The sequence below is a fragment of the Notolepis coatsorum genome (genome assembly GCF_963971535.1).
Source record: "Notolepis coatsorum genome assembly, chromosome: 16".
Classification (NCBI taxonomy): domain Eukaryota; kingdom Metazoa; phylum Chordata; class Actinopteri; order Aulopiformes; family Paralepididae; genus Notolepis; species Notolepis coatsorum.
The window spans coordinates 16,524,776-16,539,401 of record NC_140180.1 but is presented as its reverse complement, the minus strand read 5'-3'; the positions used below and the strand labels follow the sequence as shown (position 1 = coordinate 16,539,401).

At 45.1% G+C, this 14,626-nt stretch overlaps 1 protein-coding gene across 1 annotated transcript in view; it reads right to left on the bottom strand.

The window, feature by feature from the left end:
• LOC311242901 (alpha-1A adrenergic receptor-like) overlaps positions 1 to 13,687 on the bottom strand; it is a gene marked incomplete at its 3' end in the record, with an annotated part of 52,407 nt that extends 38,720 nt beyond the window's left edge. The window contains exon 1 of the mRNA XM_084331964.1: positions 12,378 to 13,687. Within this exon, the coding sequence (XP_084188090.1) occupies positions 12,378 to 13,392 (1,015 nt within the window). The 5' untranslated portion in view covers positions 13,393 to 13,687. The remainder of the gene's footprint in view (positions 1 to 12,377) is intronic.
• Between the last annotated feature and the right edge of the window lie 939 nt (positions 13,688 to 14,626).

The following is a 14,626-nucleotide window of genomic DNA, read 5'->3' as shown; positions in this document are numbered from 1 at the left end:
CACACACACACACACACACACACACACACACCAGACACACACAACACACACGCAACAAACACATAAACCTACAAACGCAGCCACCTGCCACATCCATCCACATACACATCAACACACACATCAACACACACGCACACAAAATCAGCTCCAAACTCAGCCGTCCATCTATTCACAGGCATTTGAATATGAATTGAATATGTTTACTGCATGTCCACACAGTTATAAATAGACAAGGAACATAAAGGTCAGATATTCAGAGAGCCATTTTATGACAACCTGGTTGGACCCCCCCATCCCCACACAAACACACACACACAGGCTTGTAGATACTAAAAGGTATGCTGGCAATCTGTCGAGGTGAAAATATCGATACACTTTATTGTGTTTTGTGATACTGTATTGATTCTCAAAAACACTGTATAGATTTATAATTAATAGTTACATGCAAAGACACATGGATGGCAGCAGTTCATTTCTGTGTTGTCTTTAAAGGAACACGCCAACATTTTCCTAGCTTAGCACAATGAATGGAAGCGGACATGACCGGTTAGCCTTCGGGAGAGGTGTTAGTTGGAGAGAGAGTCGCCTGAGAGTCACTTTGACATGCGACGTTTGGACATTGAGGACCTGTGAATCATGGACAATAACATAATTAACAGTGCATCGCATTACGGATCGCTGGAAGGAAGCTGAACTCTGAGTTCACTGATATTGCCAACAGTCGCGTGTCTACTCAGCAGGACGTGTTACAACCTTCTTTTAGACACAGCACCACAGCCAGACCTCAGCACAATAGCCAGCCACCAGCTTAAACACAAACAAGACCTGCTCAGCACATTAGCGAACCACCAGCTTAAACACAAACAAGACCTGCTCAGCACATTAGCGAACCACCAGCTTAAACACAAACACGACCTGCTCAGCACATTAGCGAACCACCAGCTTAAACACAAACAAGACCTGCTCAGCACATTAGCGAACCACCAGCTTAAACACAAACAAGACCTGCTCAGCACATTAGCGAACCACCAGCTTAAACACAAACAAGACCTGCTCAGCACATTAGCCAACCACCAGCTTAAACACAAACAAGACCTGCTCAGCACATTAGCCAACCACCAGCTTAAACACAAACAAGACCTGCTCAGCACATTAGCCAACCACCAGCTTAAACACAAACACGACCTGCTCCAGCTACCAAAACACAGGTTGGTTGGTCACAGACGTTGCCATAGCAGTAGCACCACTTAATTCTAGGGATGCACCGATCCGATATTGGTATCGGTATCGGCCGCCGATATCAGTAAAATAGCTGGATCGGGTATCGGTAAAATCGGATTTATTTTTAATTTTTATTTTATAATAAATAAAATAATAAATAACCATTCAGTACATTTATATATATATATGTGTTAATTTGTTACATTTAGTTTCACTAAGTTAGGAAAGTAATGTTTTAAGTCAAGCCTGATGTTGCCTTGCACAAAATAATGATCCCAGTCTCTTCCACACAGTGACAGTGAGGCATACAGTTTATTAATTGAATGAATGAAGTTTATTTTCTGGCTTTGTTTACAACAAATCAAAAACACACTTGTGATCCTTTACAATTCTTAAAAACGAAATATATTGTAATATATATTAAAAAAAAACGTGGATTACATTTTTTTTTTTTTTTTTTTTTTTTTTACTTTTTTGGAAAAATTTATTCGACAATGGGTATCGGATCGGTATTGGCCGATACCCAAACCCAGGTATCGGTATCGGGACTGAACAAGCCGGATCGGTGCATCCCTACTTAATTCCAGATTTTATGCACATCTACAGTAGGTGTGTATTTTACACTATGACAGTGTTCCTGAAACATAAAACAAAAAGCCCTGGCAATCAGTAACTGTATACAGATGAAGCTGCAAAGTAGCAAGGGCTGTGAGACAGGAAAACCCTCAGCGGGTGGAGGCTAATCAGCTTTGGGAGAAGGCCTCTGCCTCACAACACCGAGCCACATGTAAAAACCATGGACTCAGCACAGAGGCAGGATAGAGCTTAATATGAAAAACTACAACCCCCCCCCCCCCCCCCACCCCTGGAGGAAATAATCCCCTCTGGAGAGCAGAGGAGACATTGCTGGAGGAAATTCAGTACCGGGCTTAGATGTCCTTGTTTGACATTATGAAGGCTTTTTTTCCCCTAAAAAGGAGAGTGGGCAGTACAATTCCCTTAGTGTTTTTTTCTTTATTGAGACAGTAGGAAGGCTGAAAGGGAGACGGAGTAGAGGAGACACAGGAGAGAGGGTTGTTTATTGAGACGGCAGGGAGGCTGAGAGGAAGACAGAGTAGAGGAGGCACGGGGGAGAAGGTTATTTATTGAGACGGTAGGACGGCTAAGAGGGAGACAGAGTAGAGGAGACACAGGGAAGAGGGTTATTTATTGAGACGGTAGGACGGCTGAGAGGGAGACAGAGTAAGGCAGACACGGGAGAGAAAGTTCTTTATAGAGACAGTAGGAAGGCTGAGGGGGAGACAGAGTAGAGGAGACACAGGGGAGAAGGTTCTTTATAGACAGTAGGAAAGCTGAGAGGGAGACACAAGAGAGGAGACACAGGAGAGAAGGTTCTTTATAAACAGTCAGAAGGCTGAGATCGAGACACAGGAGAGAAGGTTCTTTATAGAGGCAGTAGGAAGGCTGAGAGGGATAAAGAGTAGGGGAGACACAGGAGAGAAGGTTCTTTATAGAGACAGTAGGAAGGATGAGAGGGAGACATTAGGGGAGGTGGTTCTTTATAGGGACAGTAGGCACTAGGCAGGCTGAGAGGGAGACAGAGTAGAGGAGACACAGGAGAGGTTATTTATTGAGACGGTAGGACGGCTGAGAGGGAGACAGAGTAAGGGAGACACGGGAGAGAAAGTTCTTTATAGAGACAGTAGGAAGGCTGAGGGGGAGACCCAGTAGAGGAGACACGGGTGGGAAGGTTCTTTATAGAGACAGTAGGAAGGCTGAGGGGGAGACACAGTAGAGGAGACACGGGTGGGAAGGTTCTTTATAGAGACAGTAGGAAGGCTGAGGGGGAGACACAGTAGAGGAGACACAGGGGAGAAGGTTTTTTATAGACAGTAGGAAAGCTGAGAGGGAGACAGAGTAGAGGAGACACAGGCGAGAAGGTTATTTATAAACAGTCGGAAGGCTGAGATCGAGACACAAGAGAGGAGACACAGGAGAGAAGGCTCTTTATAAACAGTCGGAAGGCTGGATCGAGACACAGGAGAGGAGACACAGGAGAGAAGGTTCTTTATAGAGACAGTATGAAGGCTGAGAGGGAGAAAGAATAGAGGAGGCACAGGAGAGAAGGTTCTTTATAGAGACAGTAGGAAGGCTGAGGGGGAGACAGAGTAGAGGCAACACAGGGAGAAGGCTCTTTATAAACAGTCGGAAGGCTGGATCGAGACACAGGAGAGGAGACACAGGAGAGAAGGTTCTTTATAGAGACAGTATGAAGGCTGAGAGGGAGACAGAGTAGAGGAGGCACAGGAGAGAAGGTTCTTTATAGAGACAGTAGGACGGCTGAGGGGGAGACGGAGTAGAGGCGACACGGGGAGAAGGTTCTTTATAGACAGTAGGAAAGCTGAGAGGGAGACAGAGTAGAGGAGACGCAGGAGAGAATGTTTTTATATACAGTGGGAAGGCTGAGAGGGAGACAGAGTAGAGGAGACACAGAAAAAGGGGTTTTGGTGGGATTTGATCCTAGGCTAGCAGGGGTAATTGTGGCTCTAGGTGGGGGTCTCCTATGCGCTACACCCAGGGGTGCGTTGCTGATTTCAAAGCTGGTTGCACAGTGTTTTAATGACGCCACATGCACGCACGCTCCCGGGCGCGTACGCGCGCTCCCGCGCATGCGCATACATGTTCCCTCGCATACGCACAGACCAAAGACAATGCCTAATTGCCTCTACGAATGGAATGTAACACATTTCATTCACAAGTTTTGTGTGAATGTATCTGAGAACGTATTTGAACACACCTGACGACCTGCGCTATTGTTAAGCAAAGTAGCCAGGTGGGTACTTAGCGAGTTGGCGCATCAGTTGAGTGCAGCGCATTCCTGTGTGTACGCGCGTGCACATCCGTGCATGTGTGTTAGGGCTGAGCCCAAACGTTCGAACGTTCGTTCGTTATGTTGGCATTCGAATTCTAAATCAACATTCGAATTTTTAAATGTTTTATTAAATAATAATAATAATTATTATTATATTTTTTTTCATTCTGTTTAAACCAATGGGGTTTTTCTTCACAGTTGCAGATAAAGATTAGGCTACACTAATATTATAGTAGAAGAAACTGATGAGTTATATTCATTAGAAAGTTGATTTAATTGATTTAGTTGGGCTGGGGCTTCTCCCTGTGTCTGGGGCTGGAAAGTTGATTTAATAAAAGAAGAAAGACTAATTTAATCAGATTAATCACTTTATTCAAATTGAGGATTTAGTTTGATATAAAAAAAAATTAAAAAAAATTATAAACTTAAAAAAAATCTTTTTTTGCTTTTTTTAAATTTTATTAAAAACAAAGGTTCGAACGTCCGTTCAAAAAACCCTGATGAAGTTCGAATCCCAAAAACAGGCTTCGGGGACAGCCTTAATGTGCGTGTGCGTGCTTCTGCTCACAGAGCCGGTTGCACAGCGTGCAACCCCGTCCCATGAGCAACGCACCCCTGGCTACACCGCCTGGGCATGTGCGTTTTGAAAGCCAGCTGTGCTGCAGGGTGCACTAACTATGCTTACAAGTAGAGGGAATTGTATTCTTTGAGGAGTCCTGTTTTTCTTTTGATTATTATTAATTACATAAACAGACCCATCCTCAATCTCACATCCTCCTCCTGCTGCTCTTCAGTGCCTCTTAACACATTGGGTGCCACGCCCCTTCCGGGAAGTGCATCTGGCCTTGCCGTCCATTAACCCCATGTAAACGCTCATCTTGTTTGTAGAGCTAAACCTATATTTTATCTTATAGCTATGGATCTAATAACACTGTCGATTGTCAGTGAGTTGCTTCTGGACAACGTGCAAAAAACTGATTATTTTTTCATCTGTACATTTCCGTTTTATACCGTTTTGAATATGAATATAGTTTGGGTGCTTCTGAGTAATTCCAGGAAAAATACGCAAAAATAGCGTTTGAGTGGAATCCACTTCTCACGTTGTAATTTTTCGCCTGATTATCGAATCTTCCTGAAATCAATGCTAGATTATCATTATTATGTCTCCTCGGGCATACATGAAATGGGCCCTGGAGCGCGGCACAGACAGCTTCAATCGCGGGAGAAAAAAATATCAGATCAACGCAAGATTGGATATATAGAGTCCTTACCTGGTCTCTGATGTAATGCAAAAAAAAGAATCCAATTATCTGATCGCCATTCCAGTTATCCACAGCGATCCTGTCTCCGACGTTATTGGGCATTGCACATGAACGGGCGGGCGGGGTCAGTTGTCCAAGCCATCCCTACAAGCGCGTGTTTTGCCGGAGTGTTTAGGACCCGCCCCCACGCCGCAGCTCGGTAGAGAAAATAAACTACATAGTTTCTAATAGAGTGCAATAGCAGCCGAAGGCATTAGAGGGCGGTATAAGACCGTCTGCCAGCTCAGACACATTCAGTACAGCATGCACAAGGTGCCCCGCTGAATTATGAATGGCAATAGCGAATAAAAGACATACCGTGAGAAAAACGTAGATCTACGTTTCCAGCACTCAACCGTCGGGCGACAGAAACGTACATTTACATTTAGTCATTTAGCTGACGCTTTTATCCAAAGCGACTTACAAGTTCTGTACGACAAGTCATCAGGAAGGGTACAACTCTATCAGCTGAGTAACAATGTTCATCAAAGTGTTGCTTGCTATAGTGTAGGTTTGTTTTTAGGACAACTGCATGTGTTAGATTTTTAATTTTTTTTTATTTCAGATAATGGTTGAAGAAGTGCGTCTTTAGTCCACGGCGAAAGATTGGACGGGTTTCGGCTGTCCTAACTGGGGTGGGTAGTTCATTCCACCATTGTGGGGCAAGGACTGAGAATAGGCGACTTCTCTTTGATGACCCTCCCGGAGCTTGGATAGGAGTAGGTCTGAGGCGGCCAGAAGATGCAGAGCGTAGGGGTCTTGAGGGTGTGTAGTTAGAAACCATTGACCGGAGGTAGGCGGGAGCGGTTCCCTTTGCCGCACGGCATGCCAGGTCGAGGGCCTTGAAGCGGATTCGTGCAGCAATGGGGAGCCAGTGCAGGTCTCTAAGAAGTGGGGTGACATGGGCCGACTTCGGTAGGTTTGAGATCAGGCGGGCCGCTGCGTTCTGAACGTAGATCTACGTTAACGGCACCCAAAGGGTTAAAGCAAAAATCCACCATAAAATACAATTGATATATATGCTATTTATATACTGTAATGCTGCACAGCTCAGTTTCAATTTGTGAATATGAACACAAAGTAAGCTACTCTAAGACTCTAGTGATGATTAGTGATAGGCCGATGATTTGGTGTGATCGGGCCGATATCTGGCATTTAGATATAATCGGCATCCAGTGGTTAAAAGTAACTACCGGTATGTATTTTTACTCAAGTATAGTACTTAAATACAATTTACATTTAGTCATTTTGTTGATGATTGTGTACAACAAGTCAGCAGGAGGGGTACACGTCTGGCGGCTACGGTGGTGGTAAGGGCCGATAGTGGCTCGGGAGGTAGAGCAGTCGTCTAGTTATCCGGAGGTTCCCGGTTTGATTCCCGCTCCTCCCGGGCAGCGTCTCGAAGTGTCCTTGAACAAGACACTTAACCCCTAACTGCTCCCGATGAGCAGGTTGGCAGCTTGCATGGTTGCCTCTGATGTCGGTGTGTGAATGGATGGGTAAAATGTGAGGAACAAATTGTAAAGCGCTATATAAATGCAGCCATTTACTATTTTATTTACCATTAAGTGATGGGAATTATGGCTCTTTGAAGGGAGCTGGATCTTTTGGCTCCGTTCCTTTCCAAGAGCTGTTCAAAAGGACGGCTTATTGTTCTTTCTTTTTAGGAGGCGGGGATTACTTGGTTTATCAGCCTTAAATCGAAATCTCTGGTTTATCCGCGGAATAATCACTAGGATAATGATAGAATAGAATAGAATAGAAATACTTTATTCATCCTGATGGAAATTTGGCAAGGATAAGATTTGGATCAGATTCCAACTTAGATGCTTAAAGCCCATGGAAACAAAGCCTCAAATCATTAAAGTCTAGGTATGATATCCAACATGAGTGTGATATTAAAAGTCAGCCAAAGTTTAAATGAAAGAATATAGGCCTATATTAAGGTCAAGAAGACGTCCCTGATTTTTGGGGACAGTCCCTGAATTAAGTAATTTGTCCTCGACCATAACCCATCCCTGCTTCATTCTTACAGTAAAAAAGAAAAGTCTTACATTCTTACAGTATCACATTATAGAAGGCAGAAGGGGAGATGAGATTGTAAATGAATCATGATTGTTGCAATGTCGGATTCAAGTATTTTGTGCTTGAATTAAGAGAGTGCGGCTGAAGTCTAGTCTAGTCTAGTGTGTTCATTAGATGGGTGAAATCCTCTTTCAGTGCCTCTGTGCCTGTTTTCTTAGGCAGTTCGCCTCTGGTATGCATGCCATTAGCGTTAGCCACGCTTCTAGGCCTCTTTTCTTTTGGAAAGAATGATACAACATTTTTTTTATAAAAAAAATATATATATATATAAATAATTTATAATTGTTTATTTTTTTTTGCATTCGACTAAGAGGTTGGCAGTCGACTACGGCTCCTTTCGATCGATTAGTCGACTATTCGACTAATAGGGGTCAGCCCTTGACAAGCATACAATTCTTTTTAATAAAAGCAATGCAAAGTGCAGACATAAAACGAGTATAAAATAGACAACATGCATTCATACGTTATCACAACTGACCTGCGCTACGTGTCCTAGCAATCAATAATACGCTATGAATCACAAGTTGTTAATACCATATCCATTAGCTGTATACTCTATGTGGCTTCAACACCACATACACTCGGACTCCAGTCACAAATGAGAGGTGCCTCAATTGATCGATAATTCATTATGAATCAAAATGCTGCAACCCTTGGCTGTATGCTCTATGCCACTTCAACACCACATACACTCGGATCACAGTCACCTACACAATGCTTTAATACTGTATCCCTTGGCTAAATGGACTTTTAGGGATGTGAGGAAAAATTTCTTTTACTTGTGATACTTTGCAACTTTTGAATGGAGGACTTTTAGTTTTACCAGAGTACTATATTATCTGGACATTTCTCCACCATTGTCGGAATCGGTCGATAACCACGCCCACATGGCCGATTACCAACAAATTTGTCAATCCCGCAAGTGTCAATTGATTAAAAAAGGTTTCTTATTTTAATTTATTTGGTTTGATACATTTGTTTTAAATATCTTTAAAAAAAGATTTTATAATAATAGATGGAGTGCAGAGTCCAGATCTACTAAAGAAAAGAAGATATATTTTGTGTCTCATTTATTTATTATTGTTACATTGTTGTATTTTTTATCAGATGCAAAAAAAGAAATCATTATATCGACCCATATCGCTCAACCACTAGTGATGACGTCATCAATGGACAAATCCTGCAGCTGCTCCATAGAGAGTGAATAGTGGAACAAGTCCAGTATGACAGTAACCATGGCGATTTTAACTGGGATATGGGTACATTCTCCTGATTCAGAGCTGTAGGGTACATTCTCCTGATTCAGAGCTGTATGCCCTACATTTAAATGAAACTCATTTGGATGTAACAGCTCAAACAACATTTCTATGAGCCCACAAAATCAGCCGCTAATTAATTGTCAAAGGACAGACTCCATAAAGTGTCTCTTGACTTCACTATTCAAGCCTTTGATGCTTTGATTTGCAGCTTAGGGAGAGCGTTGTCTACATTTATGGATATTGACTCAACTATTCCAAAATAATTGGAACAACACAATGTATCCTTGAGAGAAAGTATCACAGTAGTTTGATGGTAATTTCAGTATTACCACGGTACTGGCCGTTGTATAAATTATTTACCACGGTACTGCCATGGTAAAGGTTATGTATAACCATGCCACTTCTGTACTTAAAGGGGAACTATTTTACTATTTCTTTCACTATTTGGTAGGGATGGGAATCGAGAATCGGAACCGGTTGGGAACCGGTTCCTAATTGTCCGATTCCTGGAATCGCATGCCTCCATGACTATCGATTCCTTTTATCGATTCCGTGTTTTTCCGACAGTTGCGCATTTTAAAACAATAACATTAGCGCCATGCATGCAGCCATAGCAGACTATTTGATTCCTTGACTAGGAAAACCTAAATGAAAACGAATGCTTTCACTGTATAAATATTCTCCCATTTCATCCATTTTAGATGATCACAATAGACTGAGGCTGCAGCTAGTGGTTCTCGCGCACCTCAGGAAAATCCTTTCACGCTAGCACAACGGGGTAAACTGACTCAGGAAAAGGTGAATGAGTGTCACAGAGTCACTAAATTTGCAACCATTTTGGTAGGGGCTCAACAATAAATGACAATCAGATGTTGTTATTCTAACCAGCTTAGTTCTGTTGCATTTCCAATTTATTTATTTAAATTATAAATATATCAGGAATCGATAAGGGAATCGATAAAGAATCGGATCAATAAGCAGAATCGATAATGGAATCGTATCGATAAAATCTTATCAATTCCCATCCCTACTATTTGGGCACTTTTACACAATTCCTGTGAGTCTATGGAACACCTCTGTAATATATATATTTTTTTTATTCATTGTTTTGTATTTCTAATCAAGTCCTCAAAAACAGCATTTTTCTACCTCAAGATCTCGAGCCGTTTTGAGCCTGGGCTGCAGGTGCAGGTGCCACTGTGTGCAGCTCATCTTGTATCTCAACATTAACATGCAGCAGTGTCTTTATGACATCACATATAGGCACATTTTCAGATGACTCAGTTCAGTGAGGGTGAATATTGTGAGAGGAGAATTGGAAGAATGCACCAATATGAGGATTTTGAGACATAGATCATATTAATATAAGTTCACATAGCTAGGAAACAATGCTAAACACTCAAAAAGGCCATTTATAAGATAGTTCCCCTTTAAATAATACCACAGATATAATCCAATTTAAACCATGATATTGATGGTAATATTATGGTATTTCCATCCTTCTTGGTCACTATCACCATCGTATTGACCCAAAAAAAAAGAGGAAAGGATGGAAATATCACCATACCTTTCTGGAGTGTTTCCTTCATGACACTTTTTCACAAAGGTTTACATTCTGTTTGATGGTGGATTCTCCCTTAAACATACACTGACTAGTAGGAATGGTGTAGTATCATCCAAGAGCTCTGGACTATAGCTGCTGCTGCTGCTGCCTGAGGAAGTGCCTCAAGGCAAAGGAATCCCTGGTGGTCCAACTATGCATCGGTTACCCTATCAGAACCCACCGCCGTGTGAATCTATAATAAAAAAGCCTAAACTATGTGTGGAGTGGATGCATGTCAGTGTCGACGTGTGAGGCCTGCTCAGGACCGATCGCAAACACATGCCCTCATGGCAATAGTATACACATGCACACACACACACACACACACACACACACACACACACACACACACACACACACACACACACACACACACACACACACACACACACACACACACAGGTCTAGACGCCACAGACAGAGGCCAAGAGAAAGGGGGGGCGGGGGGGGCGCTCTCTAACTCTGGTCTAAACCAGTAAATGAAGACTTGCTTGTTTTCCTGCCCCCCTTGTCCGCTCCCTCCCTGCTGCCTGGACACAAGCGAGTGCCTCGCGGCACGAGCATTTCACCGCAGAATATGTCGTTTAATTTCCTCTGCAGTTGTCTGGACAGCCGTGACAGAGCTAGGGGCCCTGAACTCTCGCCAGTCTCCGCTGGCATCTGGGCTGCCCTCATTGGGCCCCCGGGCCCCTGGATCAGCGGATCACAGTAATGACACACACACACACACACACACACACACACACACACACACACACACACACACACACACACACACACACACACACACACACACACACACACACACACACACACACACACACACACACACACACACACACACACACACACACACACACACACACACACACACACACACACACACACACACACACACACACACACACACACACACACACACACACACACACACACACACACACACACACACACACACACACACACACACACACACACACACACACACACACACACACTCTCTATGGCTCTGTGGGATCAACAGGCTCACTATGGAATACAGGAGATACTCCTGATCCCAGGCTAAATATATTCCCCCTTATTAAAGCTGATTTAAGTGCAGGCCACACTGCTAGGGCCAGACTGCTTTTATTTGGGGAAAAAGTTGTGTTAAATGGGGGTGTGTAGAGTTTAAACATATCTACCAGGTTCCCGTGGTTCATGACAATCCAACTATGATATAACAAACACGGTTGAAGTAGAAACAGTGAAACACTATACGGAATATGATATATTATAAACCATATTTAATTCAAAGCCAGCCACTACAACACCATAAAGGGACAGTGCCTCGCGTTGACCAGAAACATCTGTGGAGCGGACGGACAGAGACGGATAAACGTTTAAGGCTGCGCACCAAGCATGCCAGATACCGCATGCTGCATTAAACACATGGATGATCATCATATCCATCATATGATCATACTGTCTGTAGGTCTAAGCTGCCTACTACCATAAATCAAGGCCCACTCAGCCACAGTGTGATGACAAGTCGGAGCTGTAAATACTGAAGGGGAATCATAGAGCCATCCAAGTGGACTGTGTGAGCGGCCAGATGTATATGTTTGATTTACAGTAAGCCAATGCAGCAGAAACCGTATAGCAGGTCCCTATGCTATACTTGGTTATGACCGTAAAATCGACCTCACTTTATTATTAAGGATCATGGCAGCAAGTGCCATTACCTAAATTAACACTGCATTTTTGTCTGAGAATTCGATAGCGTGCCAAGAACATCAAGTCTCACTTGAATATAGTTTGACCAAACTTATCAAATCACTTTATAATAATAACCAACTATCTGGCGGAGGGGGCGTGTCGGAGTGTCTGTGAGCAAGGCAGCACCTTGCACTGTTGCCTCCGCCGTCGGTGTGTGTGAGTGAATGGGTAGAATGTGAGGAACAACATTGTAAAGTGTTTGGATAAAGCATTATATAAATGCACCATTTACCATTGACCATAATAAAAATAGGAATAGCCAAGTAGTGCACACATACCTATGGGTAAAGCGAGGAAGAACGGCAGCCAACAAAGAGTAAACATGCCGACCACGACCCCCAACGTTTTTGCGGCTTTCTTCTCCCGAGAGAACTTGAGAAGTTTCAAGGTGAGTGAGCTCCTCGACTGGTGCGCGCGGCCCCCCTTCCCCCCGGTGCCGGTGCCGCCGGTGTCCTCCTGGAGGACCTGCGATCCCTTGTGGATCCGGAGCGTCAGCTCGCTGGAGTCCATCCTCTCGCGCAACACACCGGCCTCCAGGTTCTTAGTAGTCCGCTTCGCGACAATGTACACCCGGCAATACATCGCCAGGATAACAACGAGGGGGATGTAGAAGGAACCGAGGGAGGAGAACAGCGCGTAAAAGGGCTCCTCGGTGATGAGGCACACCGTGTCGTCCGGCGACGGCGGCTGCTTCCACCCGAGCAGGGGGCCGATGGAGATGACCAGCGACAGCGCCCACACGCCGAGCATGGCCAGCAGAGCCCGCTTCTCGGTCACGATGCCCGGGTACTGCAGCGGGTGGCTCACCCCTATGTAGCGGTCTATGGAGATTACGCACAGGCTCATGATGGACGCCGTGCAGCAGAGCACGTCCACCGCCGCCCAGATGTCGCAGAAGATCCGGCCGAACACCCAGTAGTTCAGGATCTCCAGGGTGGCGGACACCGGGAGCACGGTGGTGCCCAGGAGCAGGTCGGCGATGGCCAGGTTAATGATGAAGTAGTTGGTCGGCGTCCGCAGGTGCCGGTTGCACACCACCGAGAGGATGACGAGGATGTTGCCCACGATGGCGAACACGATGAAGGCGCCGAGGACCAGGGCGAGCGGGATGGCCCGGGTGAGGTCCACCACCTCCACCGCTTCATCGCGATCACGGTCCCCCCCCGTGGAGTTGGTGGCGGAGAAGTTATTAAGCGGCGACAATGTGCCCCGCAGCAGTGTCCTGTCGAGTTCCGAGGAGGAACCATTTTCCCATAATAAGTTTGTCGCATGATCGTCAACGCTCACATTCATTTTGATGAAAGGGGTCCTCCATAGCACGTTTCAGATCACTTGGAGTTGGAAAAGCGGAAAACGAGGAACAGCATGCATGGCAGAATAAACGTGTTGCCCGGCCAACTGGCGTTCGTCCACTCTACATGCTTCACTCTTGCAGGTACAAACAAATCATTATAGGCTATACCCCAGAACAGTGCACAACAATCTGCAACAAAACTACTGCTGTTGACAACCGAAACATAAAGCGCACGCAGCTCCAGTCAGTGCTCTCTCTCTCTCTCTCTCTCTCTCTCTCTCTCTCTCTCTCTCTCTCTCTCTCCACCTTTCTCTCTCTCTCCCCCCTCTCCCTCCCTCTCTCTCTCTCTCCCCCCCTCTCTCTCCCTCACTCTCTCTCTCTATTTCCCTCCCTCCCCCTTTCTCTCTCTCCCCCCCCCCCTCTCTCTCTCTCTCTCTCTCTCTCTCTCTCTCTCTCTCTCTCTCTCTCTCTCTCTCTCTCTCTCCCTCCCTCCCCCTTTCTCTCCCCCCCCCTCTCTCTCTCTCTCTCTCTCTCTCTCTCTCTCTCTCTCTCTCTCTCTCTCTCTCTCTCTCTCCTCTCTCTCTCTCTCTCTCTCTCTCTCTCTCTCTCTCTCTCTCTCTCTCTCTCTCTCTCTCTCTCTCTCTCTCTCTAAATTGAATGCTGAGTGGAGCACTGATTGGAAGCAGTCACCTCCTCTGAGCGCAAAGGCGAAACGCGGCTCCCCTATGAATGGACGAAGCATAATAACATAATAAACATGAGTTGTATGCAGTGGCGGACTGGCCATCGGGACGTTCGGGACGAATCCCGATGGGCCGGGACCAAAGTGGGCTGGTCCAAAAAAAAAAAAAAAAAATATACTTTTTTTTTTTTTTTTTTTTTTTTATTTTTACTTTTTAATTATTATTTTTTTGGCCAGTGTGTGGGCCAGTGTGTGGGCCACTAATGTGGGCCGATGTGTGGGCCAGTGTGTGGGCCAGTGTGTGGGCCAGTGTGTGAGTCGGTGTGTGGGCCACTAATGTGGGCCAGTGTGTGGGCCGGTGTGTGGGCCAGTGTGTGAGTCGGTGTGTGGGCCACTAATGTGGGCCAGTGTGTGGGCCAGTGTGTGGGCCGGTGTGTGGGCCAGTATGTGGGCCGGTGTGTGGGCCGGTGTGTGGACCAGTATGTGGGCCAGTCTGTGGGCCGGTGTGTGGGCCAGTGTGTGAGTCGGTGTGTGGGCCACTAATGTGGGCC